The 25,215-nt window shown below is 39.5% G+C and overlaps 1 protein-coding gene across 6 annotated transcripts in view; it reads right to left on the reverse strand.

The window, feature by feature from the left end:
- The window catches only part of MBD5 (methyl-CpG binding domain protein 5), a 146,659-nt gene that overhangs the window by 32,163 nt on the left and 89,281 nt on the right, over window positions 1-25,215 (reverse strand). For 3 of the 6 annotated variants that reach the window (XM_042784033.1, XM_042784032.1, XM_042784031.1), the window contains exons 5-9: window positions 24,893-24,950; window positions 14,875-15,556; window positions 9,939-10,041; window positions 9,094-9,274; window positions 3,875-6,013 (exon numbers count right to left, since the gene is read on the reverse strand). In XM_042784033.1, the coding sequence (XP_042639967.1) occupies window positions 3,875-6,013; window positions 9,094-9,274; window positions 9,939-10,041; window positions 14,875-14,987 (2,536 nt within the window). In that variant the 5' untranslated portion in view covers window positions 14,988-15,556; window positions 24,893-24,950. The remainder of the gene's footprint in view (window positions 1-3,874; window positions 6,014-9,093; window positions 9,275-9,938; window positions 10,042-14,874; window positions 15,557-24,892; window positions 24,951-25,215) is intronic. The other 3 variants (XM_042784030.1, XM_042784028.1, XM_042784029.1) reach the window with 3 other exon arrangements.

Below are 25,215 nucleotides of genomic sequence, written 5' to 3' on the forward strand. Positions count from 1 at the left end.
AAAGTTACTATGCTGCGTCTATGGAAAGGATATAGCCTTTGTTTGCCAAATCTGCCCTTTACTTGTCACTACTAAACTTCTAGACCTGGAGTTTCTCACATTTCTGATGTTCTGATAGTTGAGACAACTTACTATCTTTATTTCTAATCACTATGGTTATTATACTAGTTCCCCTGATTACCCTTATCGGCTGTATATATATAGCTTTTACTCCCCAATATTTTTCACTTGTTTTCATCTATCCCATCATTTATGCATGTTGCATTCTCAGCACGATTTGCATGTTGAATTTTCAACACTCACACACAGATTTTCTACACCGTGAACTTCTGGACTAACAGCAAGAAAAAAAGTAAATGAATCAGACTCTACAATAAAATATATCACAAAGTGGCACAGTCTCATTTTACAAGAGGAACAGACAAATCCAAAGAGAGGTAAAGTGGCTTAAGGAATAAATCTTAAAGCTACCAAATTGGCAAAACGGATTCTACCTTCAGTCTGGATCAGAAGTCAAAGGTTAACCGAAATATTAACACCACTCATCAGAAAAAATGAGTCTAGGACCCAGTCTCCTGGCAGAAAATGGACTATTTTCAAAGGAATAGCCCTAAATAATCTATACAGACCTGCTGCTAGCTCTTCCTATAAGACAGCAGTTATTAAGCAGTCATCAAACTCAAATACTGTATAACCGAGAAGTTGTTATAAGAATGAATTGAATATAACTGGTTTTCAAGGGCTCAAACTCAGTAAACTACAAAAGCTTTCTACTGCATAAACAGAAGTTTTTATTTTTGTATTTTTTCATTTTTAATTCCATCACACTCATAGTGAAAATGACCTGGAAACTCAAGATATTATCTGTGGAAGAAGATAACAAAAGCTATAATAATAAAACTTGGTCCATGTGGTCAAAACATAATTAAAAGCTTAGGCAATAACCAGCTATCGTATTGTGGTGATTCTCAGTATTTTTTCTTTCAGGAGCTATTTTCTGATTAGTAGCTATTCTGAATGCTGGCACAGAAACAGAAAGCAGATTTAGCAATTAAAATACTTAAAGCAAAAAAAAAATAAATAAAAAGCCACAAACTCAAATAGGAACACAAGAGTTTCCTGAAGTCATCTTACTCAGCTAAACTGCTCCTGAAAGCACGGTTCATACGACATGTTTGACACCGCTCAGCTCCATCCACCAAAACTAACAACTATAGGCCTCTGTATAGAATAATTTACAGTATACCCCTCACCAGTTTTATCTACGTAACTGAATGCAGACTGGTAACTGGCTTTTATTTTTTAAAGGTTATTATTAATGGAAAATACTCAACATTTCACACTTGTTTCACGGAAAGAACGCTTCCATCTTCCTGCAAATAAACTAAAACGCCCGTATCTGGAATTTCACAGGCCACGGATTAGATTTAAATCTTATGCCTGAGCCCCATGCTGCTGCGGTGACTCAGGCGGGAGGCGGGGGGAAGGCCTATGCACTGTTTTAGGGCCTCGCCCCTGGGAATAACGCAAAGATAACAGAATCTGAAATTTCATCTGAAAGAAGATAACAGGTCTGTAGGCTTCTAGCCTACATGGATATTAATAAAATAATTAAACGCAGGTTGTGTGTATTTTGCAAGCATCAAAACAAAAGAAACAAGCCCCTTCAGCAGTGAGGAGCGGAACATATTCAGATCTTTCTGGTCTTTGCCTACACAGAACTATCATTTATCATTTAGATAAGAAAAAATGTGTCAGTTTAAGGGCCTGTAATTATACTGCTCTCTCAGCTATCTCCAAGGCATTGGAAGTACCAGTCTGTAGAAACACCACAGCAGAACAGAAGTTCCCAGGTGGGGTTATATACATATTACGATTCCTATGTTGATGAGAACTGAATTGGCTCTTTCTGCTGAAACCTTTCTTCACGGGGCGGCTTTGACACATGCACAGATCCCTTCTGTCGCGTTTGTCTTCCCGGGCAGAAATTCAGCTTGCCTGCAGACAAGGGACTGGCGGTACAAGCAAAGGCTCTGGTGAGCCTGAGCACGGGGATGCCGACACGGCGCGCCAGCGACGCGAAGGCCACCTTCACGAGCGGTCCCGGCTCCCACCGCACCACGGAGCCCAAGGCTGGGTCAGAGTGATGGAGCGGGAACAAGGTCACCCCACGTGGGCACCAACTCGGACCCTCATTCTTAGAAGCCCACTTGAATAGATTTTAAGCAATATTTTATTGATAACTTCTGTGCAAGGCGAAACCTCTGTTCATGTTGGACCTCTTCAACCCTTAGCCCATTCACCAGGGGTGAGTTACTACTGCTCAGCTTCTTGATGGGAACCGCTGGCTCTTATCTCACATAACCTTTTCTGTTCCCTGGGGGGCAAGTTAACGTAGTCCGATGCTGCAATAGCTCCACAGCTTTCTTCAGCTGCGTGGACAGTGACAATTTGACAATTCAGGAGAACCCATACATACCAGCGGGCCCCACTGAACTCAACAGAGGTGGAAACCCAAAGAGTTCCTGCTAAAGGGATTCTGCAGTATGCTTGGTGGGACAGAGAAGCAAGCTCCTAAGGCAAAACCAGACCTTTGTTCTGTTCAGAAGAGAGTGCAAAGTCTCAGAAGAGACAGACTGTATCGGGAAATACTCCTCCCTGTCAGCATGACAAGGCAAAACAGCCATGCAAGGATTAATAGCTGCATGCTTGCGACGCAAACCACCAGTAGAGCTAAGGCAAAAAAAAAAATGCCTTTTTTCCCCCAGGAATGGAAAGAAACCCTTAAAAGTCATCAGAAACTGTGACCAGCATAATGTTAGAAAATTATTTTTATATAATTCAGTTTTTATGTAATTCCGTTCTGTATTTCAAAGAATAAACAGCTCTCTTGGAGGAAGCTCAGGAATACATACCAGGTTCTTTCTTGGGTTAATGGGAGAGCCCACTCGCACGCTTACAGTCACTTTCCTTTGACCTGATGTAGTTTAGATATGATTGTATCAAACACACACTTTGAAAGTTAACCAAGCTGAAAGACTGAAATACCAAATGGAAGGCTTCCTTTCTGCTTAAGAAATTAACACAGTGCCATCTTTCAAAACCATGTATTTTGTTCAACCAATAGCAGTTAAATGAAATACCCATTTTTGAGCTGCCTCCCTTTTACCTTTAAACAGCAGAAAGATAGTCACAGCAGCATACCTGTTTCCTCTCCAAAGTCTTCACTGATGAATACACCAGGAAATCTCTCTACACTCTTCCAATGGAATATACAGTTTATTCAACCATTTAATTACCAGATTAGCAAAATTATCATGATAAAGGCAAACACGGACTTGGCACTTCCCCGTGCTGTCCCTGAAAAATGTTATTTTGTGAACTTTTGTATTTCTGGTATTTGCTCCAATCTCTGTTAACACCACCTCTTCAATGCAAGCAGTAAAGAACACAGCCTGGATAGATACTGCCAGGCTAGCCATAGCATTCTAGGGTTGAAGTAGCAGGGCATGCTGCAAAAGAAAAACCCGAATTTATTTGGGCAAGTGACCAAAGCTGAGGTCTGGGTATGTGCAAAAGTGCATGGATTTTATTTATGCAGAGTGTGTGGAAGTTAATAAAAGCAAGAGTTGTCACAGGAAGGAGGCCAAGATGATTTTGTTCAGTAAAAGGGAGATATATTTTAGTCTACCACTGTTTTTTTCTTATTCGTTTTATTTTTCAGTTTCTGGATATCAGCATGAAATAGGCAGACTTTTCATATTGGTAAACTCAAATTTAAAAAGTAGATACGTAAAAGGAACCCGTTTAAAAATAGTCATCATATATTTCCAAGCGGTCAAACATAGGGGTATCCTTTTAGAAGGAAACATACCTGCTTCAGGACTTGTTTGATTACAGCTGCTAACAATGCTGTTTGGTATCACTGGAGTGGAGGATGCCTGGATTCTCGACTGAGGTGGGTTCGGATGTAATGAATTTCCTAAAGCCATTCCTGACTGACTGAGCATCCCACAGCTCCCGCTAGCCTGCATCTGATTTATTAAACCTGCAAGGTGGTTGGTTGTGCCCGGGCTAGTACTGTGGACAAAGTTAGTGTTTGTGTTCTGGCAGTGCACACTTTCCCCTCGCAAGGGTAAACTCTGTGCCAGTGAGTTCTGGAGACTGCCAGAGTTCATACTGGTGTCTGGAAAATGCATCTGGTTACCAGAGCATGGTAAAGCAGTATTTGAGCTCCCACAACTGGTGGTACTATTGCTGCCCATGTGAGAGCTTTGACAACTCATGGACTGAAGTAGCTGGGACATAGAACTGATGGGAAAGGAGCTTTGACTTGGCTTTCTTATCAAATCAGGTCCAGCTTTGGAAACTCCAGAACTGTCCAACTGAGACTGCCTCAGCAAACTCAACACCGTGGTGGTCGGCTGCTTTCTCTTCCTCAGGGGATCTTTTTGCTGAGACATCAATTTATCTCGCAGTGCTGCTCGGCCACTTTGCCCTTCAGTCGTTGGTAGAAGCACATTGGCAGCAGGAGGGAACATGGTATTTAAAGTGCTATGTCCTTCGTTGTTGCCACCGCTGGCAACAGGTCCAGAATTGCTACTGCTGTTATTGTTGTTACCAGCAAGTTTATTTTGATTTGCTAGCTGTGCTTTGGCTGCTGCTGAGAGTAAACTACTTGCTGGAAAAGAGGCAGCATTGTGCTGGTTCAAGATCTGATTTAAAGGCATTCCCAGCAAACCAGGCTGACTCTTCAAGGAACCGCTTCCAGCCGATGCAGTAGAAAAAACTGCATTGTTTGGAGGATTTAATACATTACTCATTCCAGCAATTAATGGGTTAGGGATGTCCTTGTATTGATTAAGTCCATCGTGCTTTGTGGAAGGGCTAGATGGCATAGATGGTCTCGGCGACCCTATTGTTGACCTTGGGGACCTGGGAGGAACTTTAATACCACTACAGGATGACTGCGGTCCTACTGGAGGCAGCAGGAAATTTCCGTGATCTGATGACGTGGAAGAAGAACGTGATCTTTGGGGAGAAGCCTCGATCCTTCCGATCCCGGATCCCATCATATGAACTGGGGACGTCACTGGTGAAGGAGAGAGGGAAGTTGAAGCAGAATGCTGAACTCTTTGAACGTGACTTCCATGGTTCATGTGACCAGGCTTTACGGTTGGCAAAGGAAGATTACTTGGCAAAGGGACGACAGCAGGAGGCATGCTTACATTCATCACGGGTACCTGAGAGTGGACATTTGAATGGAAAGTAGTTGGGTTAATGATAACAGGATTCTGATTCACTGGTTTGCTAGGAATAGGGTCAAGTATGCCAAGTGGATCCTTTTCTGATGTTAATGGCTTTTTCTGAAGAGCACAGGAAGGCGGTGGAGGAGGTGGGGGTGGACCTTGGGGAGGTTTATGGTGAAACATTGCTCGTGGTATTTCCATACCAGCTGAAAAATTACACATGGGCTTTTTCATTACTGGGCTTTTTGTGGTCAGGGTTGGGGAAAGAGGTATATTAGTCCTTCCAGCCATTGCACAGGATGACTGTATGGGAGAACCATGTAGCATTACTGATGGTGGAGATAGAGGGGTCCTGTTCATGTGAATAGGACTAGAGTTGGGTGCTCCATGAAAACTGGGATTGTTCCTTGTGAAAACATCAGGGCTTCCAAGTGGGTCAGTCCTAGGAGAGATTGAGCCATCTCCGTATATCTGTGATCCTGATGAAGCTGGACTGGGCATCCCACCATGACTGCCACGATACGGAGACTTCTGTCCAAGTTCATTACTACCCAATCTCTGCCTAGGATAGACAGAATGAAGTTCTTGTTGTTGGCTTCCAGCCATTTCTTGCGCATAAAGCCTACCCATGGCATTAGATGCCCCTATCATCAACTTGAAAGGAGTCTTACATTCTGGCATCACAGAATTTGTAATTCCTTCATGTGATTTATTCCTCATTGATCTTGGAGTTGCTGCTCGAGTAGGAACTACCGGAGTTGCACCTGATATTAAAAACACAACAGTTACTGTTTTGAAATCCGGTATCACGCATTTCAGTGCAAAACCACTGTGTGTGAAAATATTCGTACAAGCTAGAAAGCTTTTCGGCTAAACTTTTGCCTCAACAGAAATAATATGGAAATCACCAAGTAGTTGCTGGGATGGTGCATGCTACCCTACTACACAGTGCAGCTCTACAGACGTTAACTCCATATCCCATATAAAGACTGCATGAAACATGGGCAACTTGAAAACTTTTTCCTTCCCTTTTGTCTTTTCTTTCTAACCATCATCTCCAGCAACACCACTCTGGCTGGCGGGAGGAGCAGGCTGTCACTGTCGCAGGGAAAAGGAGCCTCTGGCACCATCTATTGAGTACAGGAGGAACAAAACCCAACGAGGGTTCAGGCTGATTTCTCCGCGCCCTACAGAGAAAAAGGTCCTGCCCTAAATGCTGCCCCTGTTGAGGATGAACAGGGAGCTGTGCTGTGGGACTTTGGGCCAGATTTCTATTTTAATTGCAGACACCTAAGCGACGGTGGCTGCGCCAGGCAGGGTGCAGCTTCTCCGCATCGCTCGCTGGCACCCAGGCCACTGAGTCCCAGTCCTCTGCATTAATCTTTTCCTGGGACCTGGCCTGTAAATCTTCACTGAATTCAGGCTTTTCCTGAAGCTTCTGCAACAAGCTTTGCTTGGGGTGAAGATGCTGAATTTAAGAAGGGGTTCTACCTTATACGTTTGTTTCCAGGATAAAGGCCTTGGGGATATTTGCATATGCAGACATGTGAACTCCTCTATAATGGAAAAAATTTCCTGTAAATCCCAGTTTTGAGACTAGACCTTCCTACAAACACAAGACCACTTTCCTTTTCTGCCCACCGATACCAGTTTTATTTAAAAAGATGGGTTTTTTCAATGTTTTACTTTAAGAATACCATCACAAGCAGCTCCACGTCTCGCAGACTTTCTGCCAGTTTTGCTGCTCTGGGAATTTGTAATTCAGCTTGGAGTGCTTGGCATGCAGTCTCTGAATATGCAAACTTAAACTTGAATAATGAACTAAAGATTTCATGTTCAAATGAATTCGGAGGTGCCTTTAAATTCCTCTACTCACAAGAACCCAATTCCTTTCTTTCCTTCAGCCTGGCCATAGGAAACAGATGGCACTGACAATCCTGCCTTCATCCTATTTGCTCAACCAGCTACATCATGACAGAAACAAACATATTACCTTTCCCAAAATACAACCAAAGTCTCATTTAGGGGACAAATCTCAAGACAGAACTGCAAAATAATGTATGTACGAGAACCCTCGCTTCGAATGCTGGACCTAAGCAAATGGTCAAATGTAAGTGAGCATAAATTAAATGACATTTTGTTTACAAAGGCAATTTATCAGGAAATTTTCTTCTTAGTGCACAAAATTCTGATCAACAGAGATGGTAAAACCACATAAATGTGACTTGTGTCTTTAACATTTAGCTGGTTTTACCTCTTTCATTTTCATAAGTTTCTGAAAACAAAAATGGAATTTAAGTACTAATGTAATTTAAGTACTACTAAGAATAAAAAAATTAATAAGGAAAAGGCATAGTAATTTGGGAAATTGCACTGTTCAGTTTAAAAACACAAATTACGTTGCAAAAAAATCAATTTAAACAAAGCTTTAAAATCATAAATAGCAATTTGAAAATGCAAGAGCACATCAGTACTATGATCAGCACTAGTATCTTAGCATTGCCTACCTATATGAAATTTATTAATTTTTAGATCCTTCAAATTTTCCACTTTGAAGTCAGGCTGCAGAGCAGTTAGCAATTACCCAGTTGTTATTAAAGCAACATAGGGGTGCAAAAGATCTCTCGGATTATCAAGGGCCATTTCCCAGAAGTTGCGTGCATCACAGTATATAACCATAACCTTACTGAGCTCTGTCTTAAAAGTAACTTCACTCCTTTGTCCTAACCATTTGGATTTGTAAGACTACTTCAGAACCTTTTCTTGCAATCCTTAGAAAGTGCCTGGTTTTCAGTTTAAGTTTCTATGCAACTCTGGCTTTCTTGCTGTTTCTTTCAGTGCTAACTTCGTCCTTTAGCTTAAGCAGATTTGTTTTCTGGTGCTGATTCTCCTGATGCCTTTACTGACGGCAACTGTATCTCCTTTCAGCAACCATTTTGCCAGGCTGAACAAGCTAAACACGTTAAGATGACTTTCATAAAACAGGTTTTGCAGTTCACTAAGAGAAGATCCTCTGCTCTATTTCAGCTTGAGCGCCGCTAGTGAGAACAGGGGCGAGGGAAGGCAGTAAGCAGACAACAGCGTTTGTACTTCTCTCTCTTAGTCACACTGATCTGCACCATACTGCCATCTGGTACTGCTCACAGGCATCTTTGATCAGCTGCTATATCTAGGTCTTCTTTCTCAATAATTTACAGCTAATAGCTTTTTTCACTAGTCCCCAGGTGAATAACCTTACAATTAACAGGATTTGTTGCCACACCTTTTCCTTCACTCCAGGTCTCAAGGATCCCCCAGTTTTTCAACATGTTTTGATCTTCTCTTGTTTTGGTAATACCTGTTAACTTCATCCATCAACAAATTACCTCATTTTTTGTTGATACGGATAATCAAAATGCTAATCCAGGTTGGCCCCTAAAAATAATCCTTGAGAAATTACAGTGGAGATCTTCTCTTGCTGTATATTCTGATTTGCAATACAATTTCCCATTTAGCCAAGTCCTTAGCCACGTTCTAATCCCTTTATAATCACTTTATTCTCCTTCTCTAATTTCCCATGTGACAGAATATCAGACATATTACTACAGTTCCAAAAGATGAGAGCTAATGTATTTTCTTTGTCTAGAACAATCTGATATCTTTTCCAAGAAAATCATGCTCTTAGTCTAGGATGACCTGCTTTTTAGATCATTTCCTATCTACCTACATCTCTCTAATTACTACCTCCATTTTCGCCTGGAATCTGTTTACAATTGCACTCATTAGACTTTTGGGGGTGGTTTTGCACAGTAATTATATATATTTAAAACTAGGTAATTAAATGATTCTGTATGATTTTACTCACTTGTTCCACCACCAGGACTAGTTAGAACTAGTGAAGGATGTGGTGCTTCCATACTTTTATGAAGTGTAGCCACAGCAATAATTTTCCTTTTATGTATGCATAGTTTGGTGACATCTTCGTCCGCTTTAACATCTTCAGCAGTCCTCTGCTTCACAGCAGCTCCAGGATCAAAATTAAAGACCTGAGAGTAAAAATGTCAATGTTCAAAGTAATGATTATAGGCAACAAACTAACCAAATGTATCTAAACCAGGAATTTTACACAGAATTCAGTTTGCCTCTGATCCTTAGAGATGACTGCTCCTACATTGCCCACACAATACCTTTACATTGCATTCCAAAATTATAAAGTGAATATATTTATAATAAGTAGACAGTGTCATGGAAGTTGTCATCCAGCAACAGAACTTTTAACACTCAGTATAAAGTATATGGAGAAAAAAAGGAGAAAGGACCACATAATGCGTTTGAAATTGCCCTGCAATTAAGAAGAAAAGTTTACAACTTGTGTAGAGACGATAAAATTGTGAAGCTGATACTGAAGCTATCGCGTAAAGTCAGGGTCTCGCTCTGACTCTCACATGTTCACGTGATGCTGTTGATGGTAGGTTTCCAGTTTAATAGGAAAATGCTCAAATACCATAAAAACAGAGTCAGATCTTTTCCACGACGGGAGAAGGCAGAAGGGAGATGCATTTTGTCTTTTATGGTAAATCTCTGGGTGTATACCACTTATCTCATTCTACATATGAGATCTGAATAGAGATTAAGTTATGGCACAGCACATCAGCTGGCATAGCACATAAGGATTATAGCACAGAGATCCAAGATGATGTTTTTCTTTACCTTGGGAAGAACAAGAGGACATTCTAGGCCACACTTGCATGTTCCATCAGTCAGCAAGTAAGTCTTCACCTGCTCCAAGCAGGATAATAAAGACCCACTGGGACTGTAAAAGAACAAAAATGATGAATACAAGCTATTTGATAGGTCATGACTTCTACCTACCATTCTAACAGCTCACAGAAAGAGCGTTTAAAATATCACAGCTAAGATTTCATATTTTGTTTCATAGCACTTCTTGATTTCAGTCAAGAACTGAGATGATTCTTATCAAAAACAGCCCCAAAAGAAATCTTAAAGAACACTTTACTATAGAAAAACAAACACAGGAAGTGCAGAGAAAAGCAAGTAACTGAGATTATTGATATTTACTATTCACATTGCAGTCCTGCTTGAAAGCCTTAACTACTGCCTACCTACACTAAAATTACTTTTCTCCCTCCTCTCTCCTATAAAGTGTAACACACAGGCAGAGCGCAGTCCCCATGGACCTCCTCCCCCTTCATCACATCACTGCAGTTCCATGCAGGCATGAAAGTCATCTGTACTTTTTAGGACTGGGAGCTAATTTAAAAAGAAAAAACACAAAGGCGTGTTTCAAAGTAGTACAAGAAAATCCCCACAGAAAAGGGGGCACAGTAACAAAACTGTTGTAGCTGGGTGTCTTAGCTGCATAAACAATTTGGTTTCGTTCAGCTAAAATTTCAACCTTCTCACTGAAAGTAAGAAATATTACACCAAGAAGCCAGTCCAGTGAGTTTCTGATAAACTGCACTTGGATTTCTCTAACTCCCACCAGAAAATCATTATCTCCGTACCCAAAAATAGGATACTGGAAATTCTGTTATGGCAAAATCACTAATTCATAAGATGAAAAAAGTTCTCATGTCACAAGCCTCTAACTTCCAGATTGCTCTTTATTACTTAGCCATCTGAACTGTTTATCAGGAAAAGAATACAGTAATTTATGAGGACTGGCTAAAACACTGGTTCTTACTGGCAGCTGTAAATAGCCCTTATTTTAACAAAAACAACTTAAGTTGAATAGCCTGGATCATGAAAACTGCCAAGAGTCAAAATTCTGAACTATGATAAACTTTTGTACTTAAAACCCAATGTATAAACACCTAATTCTGCACAAGAACTAAGTCACATATAAAGCAACATCTGTAAGTGACCTTTAAAGTTATGCTGACAGTTTAAACAAGTAATTTATTTACCAGAGTTGCCCTGAAATAAGTATTTTAGGGAGAACCCCCCCAGGTTGAATATGTGTAACAGTGACAGTTCTGAGGGTGAGCAAGATAAAAGAGCAATCTAAAAATAACGGTATGGGGATGAAGTGGTAGATAGGTCAGAAAGCTAAGCCTTTTCTGCCTTAAATTTAAATAGTTGGGGAGCCGGGGGGGTGGGAATCACTCTTTATTTTTATTTATTTATTTATTTCCATTTCAGCTATAGATTGGTTAAACCACGATGCTACCATCCCCATGTTTTAACTCGGTGAGTATCACTTGTTCTCTACTTTGGCTCCGCTTCTCCAGCGCTTGGCCGATGGCTTTGGCCCTTCCCAACCCGTGCGCGCTCCCACCCGGGAGAGGGCCAGACCTGAAGACGCTTCCCGCAGGAGAAACTCAGGTTGGCACTTGCTCTACACCATCCCACCTACACGCAGAATCTCCGCGGACGCCTTCTGTGACGCTGAAAAAGCTGGTGTTAAATGGCATCCCCGGGAATACGCTCTGGAGGCTGGATGCCATTTTAGCCGCAGTAGTAAACAAGGCCTACAGAGCAGCAAGAGTAAAGCTATACCTTCAGAGTGCTTTTTTTTTTTTTTTTTTTTTTTTTTCCTATTTCTAGAATAAAGCAATTTTAAATAACCTTCCTCGGCGTGCAGTTTGCCTGGGCACACATACCCAGTTCAGTGCATTTTTTTTTTTTTTCCTATTTCTAGAATAAAGCAATTTTAAATAACCTTCCTCAGCATGCAGTTTGCCTGGGCACACATACCCAGTTCAGGCACAAGGAGATACAGGAGCCTGGAAACAACAGACCCGTGAGGCACACACGTACTGCCCCGACGGGGAGGGAGGCAGAGGAAGGTCTGGATGCTCGCGCTCAGCAGGAGCGCGCACATCAGCCCGCTGAATCTCTGGCACGTGGGATTCAGCATCCCTACTGCACCTATGGTTATTTGTCCACAAGAAAACAACATTTCAAGAAGGCCCAATTTTTCTCTTTCTGCCTTGTTCCCGGGCAGACCTATGTAATTGCAAAATACCTTCTGTGTGCACAAATTTCCTCACACTTCTATACTGCAAAAGGATAATCCACGGCTTCCTTTAACTACCAGTTTATTTTTTTTTCAGCCCTGAGGCCATCTAGAAGTTTTAGGCCTCCCAAGAAAACAAGAAAGAGCAAATTACAAAACATATTAGGACCTGTTATTGTTATTAAAGAGCTTCTCTCCGTTTATTCCACTGATGACTATTCACCCACAGTAAGCCAAAGAAGAGATTTAGGCCCTACTTTAAGGCAGTAGCACTGTTTTACTAAGAAAAGCACTGAGATTCAACTCAGTGCTTATACCAGGTAATAAAAACCTAGTTAATTAATGGATTTAATCCAAAGCAACTGTTGACAGTTGATAGAAAAGCATGCGTGCTTTATAAGGAAGCACAAAAAGAATGAGTCCTTATTCAGCTGGGATCATCTATTCTAGTTAAATCATGTCAGATCTTAATATATACACTAATTTTCCCTTGGATAGCTTTTGAGTCAATATTGTTTGACCTTTCATTCCCTCAATAAATGCCGTATTTTCAAGGTGGTTGTTCCCTCAGAAGGGCAGTGCAGCACCACAGCAGGTTACCCAGAGAGTTTGTGGAAACTCAGTCCTTGAAGATGCAGCTGGAGAAACCAAGGGCTGAACTGACCGAGTGCTGCAGATGCTCCACCTCAAGCAGGAGGTTGGACTATTTGACTTCCATCCTTTCCAACCACTATGTCCTACTCTGGGCCTTTCACCAAATAAAAACGTAAGAGGTGTGGAACGTATTAAGCACCCTTCCTTAATGAGAATGGCTTACAGAAGGCAATCAGAAAATTAACCGTTGGTTTAAAGAGAAAAAAAAAAAAATAAAAAAAAATCCACGGGCAAAATGTGGGAAGAGGGCAGAAATAATACAAGCTTCTCCAAACTGAGAAAGGCAACTGATTAACTTGATTAACAGGGTCAACTACAATAAAAACAGCGTTTTGTGTAAGGCAATTCAGAACAGAAATATTAAGAAAGTCCCCCTGAACAAAGAAAACATATATAAAAAGACAGAAAAGCAAATAACTGTCAGAATTATACCAACATCTATATAAACATGTAAGACACGTGCTTGAAGAAGCAGCACAAGCTTCGTGGCCTGCTTCTTACAGCTGTAGAAAATGAACTTCAAAAGCAGGTAGGATCATCAGGTATATAAAATACCAAAGCACTGTATGTTTTGATGCCTGGATATAGAGATGATAGGGAAAAAAAAAAAAAAACACAAAACAACCCACAACTTTTTCTATTCTCATTGATTTTTAACTAAGGCAGAGGCCCAGTAAATTATAGCTGTAATGAGAAATACAAGGGGAAGGCGATGTATCTCTGACATGCATATCACTGACATGGATTTTGTTTGATTCTGCTAATTGAGAATATAAACAAGAAATCCTGGAATTCATTTGATCTTTTATGGTAGTTTAGTGTAAAATTGGAGTATGCTTTGACTCATTAAAGAATTTTATATTGGTAATACATAAAATGTTGTGAAGAAGTGGTTATTTTAATCATAGATACTGGAATAAGATTAAGCAAATAACAGACTGATAATAATTTAGACTTCTGTGATGCAAACCTGATGTACCCATATTTTGGTAAAGCTAACTTTGATCTTTTTTCCAATAACATTTAATTTATAGTCTGTTTGTCTGAACACATTAATTTAATAGTAATTTTAATGCATTTCTTTGTGATTGTTCCAGGGTGAAGCAAAAAAAAAAAAAGAAATCCAATAAACTAACAAAATAAACAAATAAAATACCTAAAGCTTTGGATTTAAGCTTGTGTTCCTGTTTTTTCTACATGAGAAATATGGGGAAATTCATACAAGTAAATCTTGCTGGAGAACATCAGTGATACTGAACACAGAACCTTCACAGGACACATGAAAACTGATGTTTCCTGCGGCTACTAAGTTGCTACACCACTTCCTCTCAAAGGAGGGTGAGTAAAATGCAAAAGTATGATGGAGACCTGGAACATAAACCCACAAAGACTTAGGGAAGAGCTACAGAATGTGAGGATAAGTTGCATGGCAGTGCAGGAACTGAACAGAAGAAGAAAGTCCCACTTTACCTTACCTGCCATGATCTGTTTGCATGCCTGATCGCTGCTTTGAATTTGACCAGCAAAAGCTCTTGTAAAAAGCCCGTGCAGGGAAAAGGCAATGCCTATGCATCTGGGAATAGGCAAAAACCAGCAGAGATTTCTCCTCATCTCAGATGTGGCATATAACTAAACCTCTGGCTAGTTTCATTGTAAAAGGTTTGAATAATAAAGATATTAAGTAAGGTTAAATCTGCTACTGCTTAGCTTTAAAACCCATATGACAATAATAAGTAATAAAGAACTATTCATGCCTAAAGCAAAACGTATAGTAAGGATTATCAAATTTTCAAGACCAAGCAGTGTTAGATTTGAGAGTACGTTAAGGGCATGCAAATGGCACAACTGACATAAGTGGACTCCACTAATATCAACAGAAGAAAAATGATCTCACACTTCCAAAAGAACAGGCCCTTGAAGATTTTGAGTACAAAAGCTGAGTCACTAATTTACCACGCCGTCTGACAAAACTGCAAGGAAAAGAAAACCAGGAACCACCTCAGATAACCTTACCTGATATAGAGCACTCCACTTTGGTCCACCCGTCGCTGCCAACCAACGGGAACTTGCACTGCTGGTGGCCCTCCATCCGTGTCCCCTCCGTCACACTCCTTTCCACCATTCATTTTTCTGTTTCTGTTTATGAGTCTTCAAAGATATCAACAGTAAGATGACATCCTTTTACTACATGTCATCATGGCCTCCCAAAGAAGGCCATTCAGTACACCTTTCCCCAAACTGTACAAAGTGCATTGGGAGGCTCCAGCTCAGTTTGAAACCAAGTCCTTAAAAGTGGCCATTTTTGTTAATGAGTCAGTTTCCCATTATAATCCACATTAAATATGCAATGTTTAACTCCTTATATATTCATAAGGATGAACTATATAGATAAAAATTAGTGCTTCCAACTTGGGAAAATCATAATTCACCAATCCTTTGTTACCTGTCAGAAAGGAGAATGGGGAAAAGGAGAATTTCTAGTTCAACAGCATGGCTCCAAGCTTGATGACTGTCTAAGATAACTTGTATTTTGTGAAAGCTCGTCTCATTTTTATAAATATGAGTCAGATCTAATACCTCCAGGTATTATACCCTTTATATGCCACATTCTTTTTGTTTTCTTTTTATCTTCCGTTCATTATCCAAGTTGTCTTCTTGAGTTTCTTTCATGACTCCCTGGCTCCAATAAAACAGCCTGCAAAACACAGATATGGAAAACACATGAGCCATTTTCTGAGGTCTTTCAGCCCAGTTCAGTAACTCGTGAAGATGTATACAGCTGCATCCATTTAAAGAGCTTAGAATCAAAATTTTAAATGCCAATGGAACCATCGAAATAAGGCTTAGGGTAAATATAATCCTGCTAGCATATTCTATTTATATGTGGATGCAGCGGAGCTATATCTTAAAAGCTATGAGAGTGCAACTGTTATTAAATAGTTATTGCACAGTTTGGGTGAATTAAGGGATGTATCTTTTAACTGAATAATTTCACATATGCTTCTTTTCGGAATTATCAACAGATGACTAACTCAATCAGTGCCCTTTAAAATTGTTTATAAAACTGAATGTATTTAATAGGAAGGAAGCTGCTTCTAGGATTGATAATATCCATAAAAGAGGAAACCCCCTGCATTTAGTCTAAATTAAAATAATTGTCTTACAAAACCAGCATCAATGCACCGATCTCAAAATACCTGTCAAAAAATCTGAATATCATAAGTAATAATTCCCCCCATATGATTTTACTGTATGAGCAAATCTTCATGAAAGAAGTTCAGAACTGTGTTATTCCCCCAAACCAGTTTTTCAAGCTGACCTGGTATGACTTAACTCTTGAGATTTTATTAAGGTTTTATTAAGGTGAGACAAACATGGAATACGAGATTCAAATATACATCAGAAAAACACACAATCCTAAAACTCAAATGTAAGATGGCATTGATGACTATTGTAGTAACAATGCTAACAGGTTTTATTTGGAATCACATGTCAATTCTGCCTTATTCCTAATACTAATGTTATGCTACCATTTTAAAACATAGTAAATGTTACTATAGACCTGACCGATTTTAATAAGAAAAGGGTTTTTGAGATGGAAATGGAACATAAAGACTTAGGATCCTTTAATATTTCTGCACCAGCAGTACCAACAACACATTACATCTATATTTAACAGTAACAACAGCTCCTTCCTTCAAGACCACTAAAGGAAGGCATAAATATAGTCCTCGAAAATATTCCCTTAAGTACACTTATGCAGTACGTTCTCTTTAGCTGTGCTACTTATAAATGTAAAGTTCAAAATGCTACACAATGAAAAAAAAATAGCCATGGTATTTACAAGAAGGATGTGGACTAGAAAGGAGCTGGCTGGACATACCCCCTCGCCTAATCTGAAGAACAGAGTGTCATTTTCAGAATAAAGAGTGTTATCTTCTGCAGGGCGAAGCCTTCTAGAACAGGCTGGCACTTTCAACTTTCCTATACTCTGGAGCACTCCAACAGGATGCAAACCTTGGCCAGCCAAAACTGGGGAAGGGATGAGGAGACTGATGGGATCCTGCTCGCTGACAGTGGGGAGGTGACCGAGTACCGGCTAGCGAAGGTCAGAGTGAATGTCACATGAAACACCTTGCCACCTCTCACATGAAAACAATCTATCCCTTAATCTCTAAATCTGGTACATAGAAATAGGATTGGGAGAGCACTTGGCAGCTGTTCAAGACTCTCTCAGGTTTTCCGTTTAAAAGTTTTGGTGTTTGAACTGGTTTTATCCTGATTAAGTAGGTAGCAGATGACATTTCATCAAAACCAAGGCAGAATTTACCTTCAAGTTTTGGCATTACTGCTGAATGCTGCATTGGCATTTTTATTGTAGCTCCCACGTAAGGCTAAACCAGGTAAATAATTTCCCTATTATTTTTAATGAGAATTAACCTTCTGTAATACAGTAAAATCAGAAAATACATATTTAAAATACTGCAAGCATGTAGTTCGGAGACGGTTGCTCATCTCTTAGCCCAATCTTGCTGTGGCTCATGTTGCTATTTAGGGCAATTCCACTGGATCCATTACGAGAAAATAATAGCCATCAATTCCTTTTTTGCACAGCAGCAAGAGACACTTTGAAGTAACCTTATATTTCTACTGGTTCTGCAATGCTCTGCCTCAGCTAACATCCCATTCCATCACCACTGTAATATTTATCATCATCTAATCAGATAAACTGTTTTCTTGTACTGCACATAGCTTGAAATAGTACAAAAAGAGGCAAAAGAATTCACTTAACTGCTTCATCTGTGGAAAATATTTAAATCTTTTTACTCAGTACAATGATTTGGAATAAAATGGCTGCTTCAATCATACACCTTCAGTCAAAGTTTATTGTTTGCATGACTTTTTCTTGAGGATACTTAAGACTAAAGAACCGTAAACTAACACAAGGATTTGAGTGGCATAAAAAATAAAAATGAATCAGAGCATGGGTACAATGATCCATTTTTCCATTTTTCCCCAGGTACAAAAATACTTCAAACACCACACTCATCCTAAGCAGAAAACAGTGAACAATGCTATTCACATCATCGAAGTTTGACCTGTTTTCTTGTAATTTACTGTGATCATATGCAAGTTGGGGTCTTGAGGACATACCGATGTGCCTGTGTGCAATGAATTACAGGTAAGAGGGCTAAGGCTCCCTGGAAGCTTCTTAGTACACGGCTAATCAGTGTGTAACTAGCCATGTAGAAGCACACAGCTAATCAGTGTTTTATAGGAAACTAGCCATGTTTTATAGGAAAAATCTCATGGAAGTTTGATTTTTTTTTTTTTTTTTTTTTTTTTTTTACCCAACTACACTCCAACACAGTTCTGTGTGGATTTCCACAAACTGCAGCCAATAGAATCCCAGACTGGTTTGGGTGGGGAGGGACCTCAAAGCCCCCCCAGTACCCCCCCTGCCCCGGGCAGGGCCCCCTTCCCCCAGCCCAGGGGGCTCCCAGCCACGTCCAACCTGGCCTTGAACCCTTCCAGGGAGGGGGCACCCACAGCTGCTCTGGGCACCCTGGGCCAGCGCCTCCCCCCCAGCACAGGGAAGGATTTCTGCCTCAGAGCTCACCTAAATCTGCCCTTTTTCGGTGCAAAACCGTCCCCCCTCATCCCATCCCCACCCCCTGACCCAGAGTCCCTCCCCCCCTCTCCTGTCCCCCCTTTAAGCCCTGGGAGGCCGCTCGAAGGGCTCCCCGGAGCCTTCTCTTCTCCAGGCTGAACCCCCCCAACTCTCTCAGCCCGGCCCCCCAGGGGAGCTGCTCCAGCCCCCCCAGCATCTCCGTGGCCTCCTCTGGCCCCGCTCGAGCAGCTCCGGGTCCTTCTGCTGTTGGGGGCCCCCGAGCTGGCCCCAGCACTGCAGGGGGGTCTCCCCAGAGCGGAGCAGAGGGGGACAATCCCCTCCCTGGCCCTGCTGCCCCCCCTGCTCTGGCTGCAGCCCAGGGCACGGGTGGGTTCTGGGCTGCCAGCGCACGGGGCTGCCTCACGGGCAGTTTTCCACCCCCCCAGTCCCTCTCCTTGGGGCTGCTCTCCAGCCACTCCTCGCCCAGCCTGGGTTTGTGCTGAGGATTGCCCCGACCCACGGGCAGGACCTTGGCCTTGTTGAGCTTCATGAGTTTTGCCCGGGCCCACCAGGGTATATTGTAACCATTGCACTTTTCTATTAGGCAGGAATGGCTAAAGAACGAGGTTGCCATTAATGTTGCCAGTGAAATCCTTCACCAAAGGGCACGCCCAGAGTTCCTGTGTGTCATTTTATTTGCATAACATCATGGAAAAGTTAAGCATAATATAGGTCTATCTAAGAAGAGTTAAACCTCTCAAATCTGGTTCAACAAAGGACACCATTTGCCTTTTCCAAATAACCGGTTATCAGCCAAACAAAAGAAAATGGAGCTAAGGAAGATAGCAGTGAGAAAGAAGCTGATAGTCACTTAAACTAGGCTGGGTCTGGCTCTTTTTCGCCCTACCGCTGGTGTAGGCTGGTTTTATAACACATTTTATTTGATAAGGCAGCCTGGATGAGAAGCTGCAAGTTTAAAGGGCAACTGGAGGGGACAGTGGCACTGCTTTATTAGGTTTGGCAAACTGTTCTGTGATTGAAAAAAGGCATTTAAATCCCAGTAGGGATCAGCCTAAGTGTGAATACTCTGACACGCAGAGCATCCATTTGACTACTCAAACCTCTACATTTCTTAGAGTCCAGAATCTTCCAACTGGACTGCAGAAAAATCCTGTCTCTTTTGATGTACCATTTTCCCCTTCTCCATCAAAGTATTCCATCTGAAGTACTTTGGATTGGGATAGAAGGTATTTGGATTTTGGATCAAATCCAAAGTATTTTGGACACTGGCTTCTATCCAAAGGCCTGATTTTCATCAGCTCCTATAATAAATACCTCTTCTCTGTAACCTCGTAACAACTCCAGACAACTCATGTTATCTCACCAGGAGTAACACAACTTTCCACATCTAAATCAATTACTTCTTTTTTTTTCTGTGAAGACATGCTGTTTAGATTTGTTTTGCAGTCCAGTTTCATTACAATATGCTTAAAAATATTTCATGGGAGAACTATGCAAAACTATACTGAATTGATTCCCTCCTTTAGCCCCCTCAAGCCCCTTGCTCCCTGGAAAATTTCTCCTTAGTTTTCATATGCTGAAAGTATGTTTTCAATTTTTAATGCAACTGTCTCGCTTCTTGAAATGTTGCATTTTAGGAAGCCTCTCTGCACACTCAGCTGATTATGTTTACTTAATGATTTTTTAGTCAAGTGATGAAATAGAAAACTTGGTACAAAGTAAAAAGAAACTTAAATTGGATACTAATAGTCTGGATTCAGATCTATCTATGTATCTATGATATGAATAGCAATTTAACATTTATTAATAAGTGGACATAAAGACGGTTAAGATAAATTTTGACAGTCTCGTATTGCAAAGATGCTCCACTATTTTTTTCTTATTTGAACTTTTAAGCAAGTCTAACAATTCCATGAATCACAAGGGCTACTCTTAGAGGTCTACAATAAATGACTGCCTCTCTGATGCACAAAACGTAGTGCTTATTTACGGACTGAGCAGATTTTGCCTATAATGTCTTGCAAACACCTAGAACATACACAATACACTGCTTACAGATACAAACTGCAATGTCATTTCCCAGGTGTTCCTTTCTGTCACAGAAAAAAATTAAAAAACACATTCAGAAGTAGAAATGCCCTCAAATCACAGTCTTGGGGCTTTTGAACTAAGAGGAAGTTTTAGCTTCTTAAAAGGCATTATTTTCAAATCTTGCAGAGTTAAAAGTGGGTTTTTATTTAGTTATCGCTTGCACATTATTAGTCTGTTTAAGTCTATCAGAGCCATTAGTTAAGATTCTCCCGTATCATCTAATTAGACACAAGTGTTGCATCACTTTTTGGGAATGCTTCTCCATTTTGAAAAGCAGTATTCTCTTGACTAATTAGACTGGTATTGAATACTTTATGAAGCCCTATTTTTAGGCGAGTGATTCAACAAACAAATGTGCCTGAAGTATAAAGGAAACCTTTCTTCCTTCAATCTTATCTCATTGTATTGGTATCCAGGACTATAATACAGCTGTATACATGATATACTCTGTCCTTTGGTTTCAGACAGGCATCTTCATCTTACTCGTAAATACAGAGTATGAAGAATACATTGCAACAACCAGAAAATTGATCTGCATCGAATGACTTAATTAAAATGATACATTTTAAATTGCCCTAGTGCTGAATCAATTTATGGCAGTCCAGCTACCTTTGGTTTTGAATTATTCTGAACTGTATAAAGGACAGTTTTATAATGTACTATAACAAGGCTTGTGTATTCCTAATTTATACTACTTTTGATAGTGTAGAACTTTTTAAGAACAGAAGACCCCAATTTAACCACTCTCTAAAATGATAGCTATTTGGATGAATTCACTCATAAACAGCAAAAAAACTTGAAGAGTTCAGGCCACTGTACCTGTCTCTACATCCACAGTCAATGACCTTTACCAGTATCCCACTGGACATGCCCCAGCTCAGCCAGCTTTGCTTACCTGCACATGGATGGGCAGAACCCTATTGTATTTGGCTTCTTACACTGCCAGACTAGATGACCAAACCAGTCACTTCAGACCTACTATTTAGGAATCTACACCAATAGAACAATAAGGAAAAGATTCTCACGGAGAAAGACTGATTTATGTTCATGGATTCTAGCTGATCATTAAGAGCACAAAATATGAATCTCTTTCCTTGAAGCATTTTGGACCAGCATGCTGTTAACTCATCAGCAGTTGTAACCTTGCATCCAATAAATTAAGAGTTCATCGAGCTGCAATGTACCCTCAATTTAGGAGATTTAACTGTGTCATTACAGTTGTCCAAGGCAATGGCTGAACTGGGAAACGGCACGATTCCTTTACCATTATTTAGTGTATGTATAGTAACAAACCCTGAAACCTTCTCAGAGGATGACTGCCTTGTAACACATCTATCTATCTGTGTACCTCCAGAGTTGGGAGCAACTGAGGTTTTCACTTCCAATGAAAGAATGGAAAAAGTCCATCCTTTCAAGAACTTCCTTTGTGTACACATGTGCACGTATGCACACACATGGCATCTGTGAAAGGGTTTTGACAAAAAGCCAAACTGAGCTACTTGACATTCAAAAAAGATGGCAGGAAACAAAAGGATTTTATTTATAAACCCCAGCTCCGTCTACTCAATAAGAATTTAATAAATACAATGGTCACCCAATAAGAGTCCATAAAAGAATACAGAAGAGTCATAATGCTCTTTCAGGACTTCCACCACAGTAATTTTTTTCTTTACAAGGAAAATAGGTGAAAACTGTGTGCCTGTGAGACAGGCCTCCTTTACTGTCAAAATAATGTAAGTACACAGATTTTTTTGAAAAAGATGTCTAGTATTAGGTATGCAATTTAAATCAACCAAATTATTCTGTAGATAAGAATCATCTCAGCATTATCCAAATCTTTCTTACGGAATATTATGAAACAGAATATTACTAACCTGTATGTAAGTAAGAAATGTAGAAATGTTATTACATCTATTTTGTCAATTTAGGTTATTTTTTTATTCTCTGACACAAGACGACAGGTGAAGTATTCCATAACAGAGAAGAGTTGCAAAGCACAGTTCCTAGCTGAGGATTTTGAAGGACTAGGTTTTCCACAATATAAAGAGAAATTACACTTGTACCTTTTTTCTGAACAGATTTTCTTCAGTTCTTTCTCCTTCTTCTCTATCACACAGTGATAATGCATCATCAAAACATACCAGTTTTGCAACGGGGAATGCCACTTTTTCTGGGTCCCCTTTAAGTTTCGTTTGAACAGGAATTTCTGTCTCCCCCAAAACCCATCTTGCCATAAGAAAGACACAATTCTTAAAGTATTTTGATTTTGTCGATGTAATGCTTTTCCAGAATTTTGTATTTTGGAAGAAACAGGAGTAAATCTTAGTTCTCTGTGGCTTTAGGTATCTTTCATGGTTGTAAAACTGAAACTTTTCCATATCAATTGTCATTCTGTTACCTCTATAAGAAACTATCAAGCTCTAAGAGTCTATCAGGGGAAGCTACCATGACTCCATGCCAAGAAAAAAAGATGGTTGCCAAATGTAGAACAAAAAAAAAAAAAAAAAAAAAATCTGCACCTACAGGAGAGAGAATTCAGACCTTCCAAGACCAAACGCCACAACAGAAGAGGATATTAATAAAGAAAAATCTGTTTTGTCACAGTGAGATTACTCTCGCAAACGTAACGCACAGATTTGTTAGAAAATGGCTACTGCAGACATTCATATTTGACCAAAAGAGTTAAAATTAACATAAACTTAAAACTCTAAAATAACACGCTGATTTTTATAAAATGGTTTAGCTATAAATATTTTAAAATTTCAGACCCAAGTTAAAATTACTTCAAAAGAACATCCAAGCACATGAATAAAGAAATAAGAAACTTCTTTAAATTCTCATGTTTCAGGCTTACAAAAATCTGAAATTGTTAAATATAGTTTTATAATGAAGATTATATGGCTTCCAGGAAAATTTTATAGAAAATCTTCTTACAGTATCTAATAAATAGATGCAGAAAATAAATAGGTAATAGCCATTTCTAAGTGCTCAGTCCTACTTCACAGCTTTGCTATACATTATTGACTTATCAGTTACTAGGGAAATACAAATTCGTGATAACAAAAAAGTTAATTTTAAAAGAAAAGAGTATTTAAATGTAACTATTTCAAAACCTGAACATGAAAACTCAATTAGATTTTAGATAATCAGTTAAAAAAAGGAAAAACATCAGATTGCTGGAAATATGGTGAAAGGCTCTAAGAGGCTGGCATAGCAATTACCAGATTAGCTCCAGATCTCCATTAACTGTGCACTGAGATATCAAAAATTAAGCAATAAATGGTAAAAATGAAACTCATACTCCCATATCTTAAATGCAGAGGTCTTGATAAACTAGATAAACCTCCTTTGTATTAGACACCTGAAGTTCAGGACACAGCAATATTTAAATCATCTGAATAATTCAGACTGAGTTTCTGTGCAAGAGAATGTCAGAAACCTAGTAGGATTGCAAATTAAACCTGTAAATTATGCTTTTGTGCCAAAGTAATGTCACATGACTATACTATTTTTAGACGCATGGAATTTCTTCTCCAAGTGCTATTTTTTAAATTGTTTACTGAATTATGTATCTCTACTCAGCAATTTCCCTAATGAAAATACTCTTAAGACATTAAAAAAATATGATGACATAAAAATCATCTATTCAGTCACCTTAATGCAAACGCTACAGCCTTATCCGGTGTAAATGTAACAGTGTTTGAGAGCTTGGGTCACCTCTCTGAAACCTGGTATGCCACAAACCTGTACAATATGACAGATGAATCGCTAGCGTTAGTAGATTATTACTTACTGTCTTTCAGTGATACACTAATTGAATGTGTAAGTATTTGGAGAATTTGGCCCCGCCGTTTTATTTAAGAGATAGACAGTTCCCTCTGTTTTCTGAAAGAGGGCTCAGAATTTCAAGGATATTGCAAAGCTCAAACCACGACACAAAGGAAAAAAAAACAGTGGGTGATTCTAATCCTTTTAAATGCTTTCACTCCATGAAAATTATGACAAACAATTCTTCCTTGATATACAAGAGGTCCATTAATTATAAGCTTAATCATTTTTAAATGAATCTCCTCTGAAGATTTGTATACATGACCTTTCCTTCTATAGCTTCTTTTTCTACTTACACTGGCCTGAGTCAGCTGTTTTCTGAATATAGCTTTTGATTTAAAAATACTCTTTCCCACTCTTATGAGAAAACATCACATTTGGTTTGTTATTTAAGATCTATGAAATAAATAATACATATATATATTTTCAATATAATAATTAACAGTAGGGCACAGGATTAAAAAAAAAAATAAGTCTTACCTTTTTCCTCATTAAGCATTAGATTGAAGGTGGATATGTTCATCTTGTTCATTCCAAGCTGAAAAATAAAGAATCGGTTGCAACAGAAGATGAGCAATAGTAAGCAACACAGTCCACTTCTGATATTAAGATTTCAATATGAAGTGATTCTTATTTCTTCATATTTATAAACACTTAATCGGAGAGTTTTCTTGGAATATTATTCCTACTTGAATCTCTGAAATAACTGTTTCTATTTCACATTTTGTACACACTTCATAAAATATTGTGAGCACAGAAAAAAAAATCTGATCTTTAAGAAAATGCTAATGTACAACTTCTTT

Source organism: Tyto alba, unplaced genomic scaffold (genome assembly GCF_018691265.1).
Source record: "Tyto alba isolate M040663 unplaced genomic scaffold, T.alba_DEE_v4.0 Super-Scaffold_7, whole genome shotgun sequence".
Taxonomy (NCBI): domain Eukaryota; kingdom Metazoa; phylum Chordata; class Aves; order Strigiformes; family Tytonidae; genus Tyto; species Tyto alba.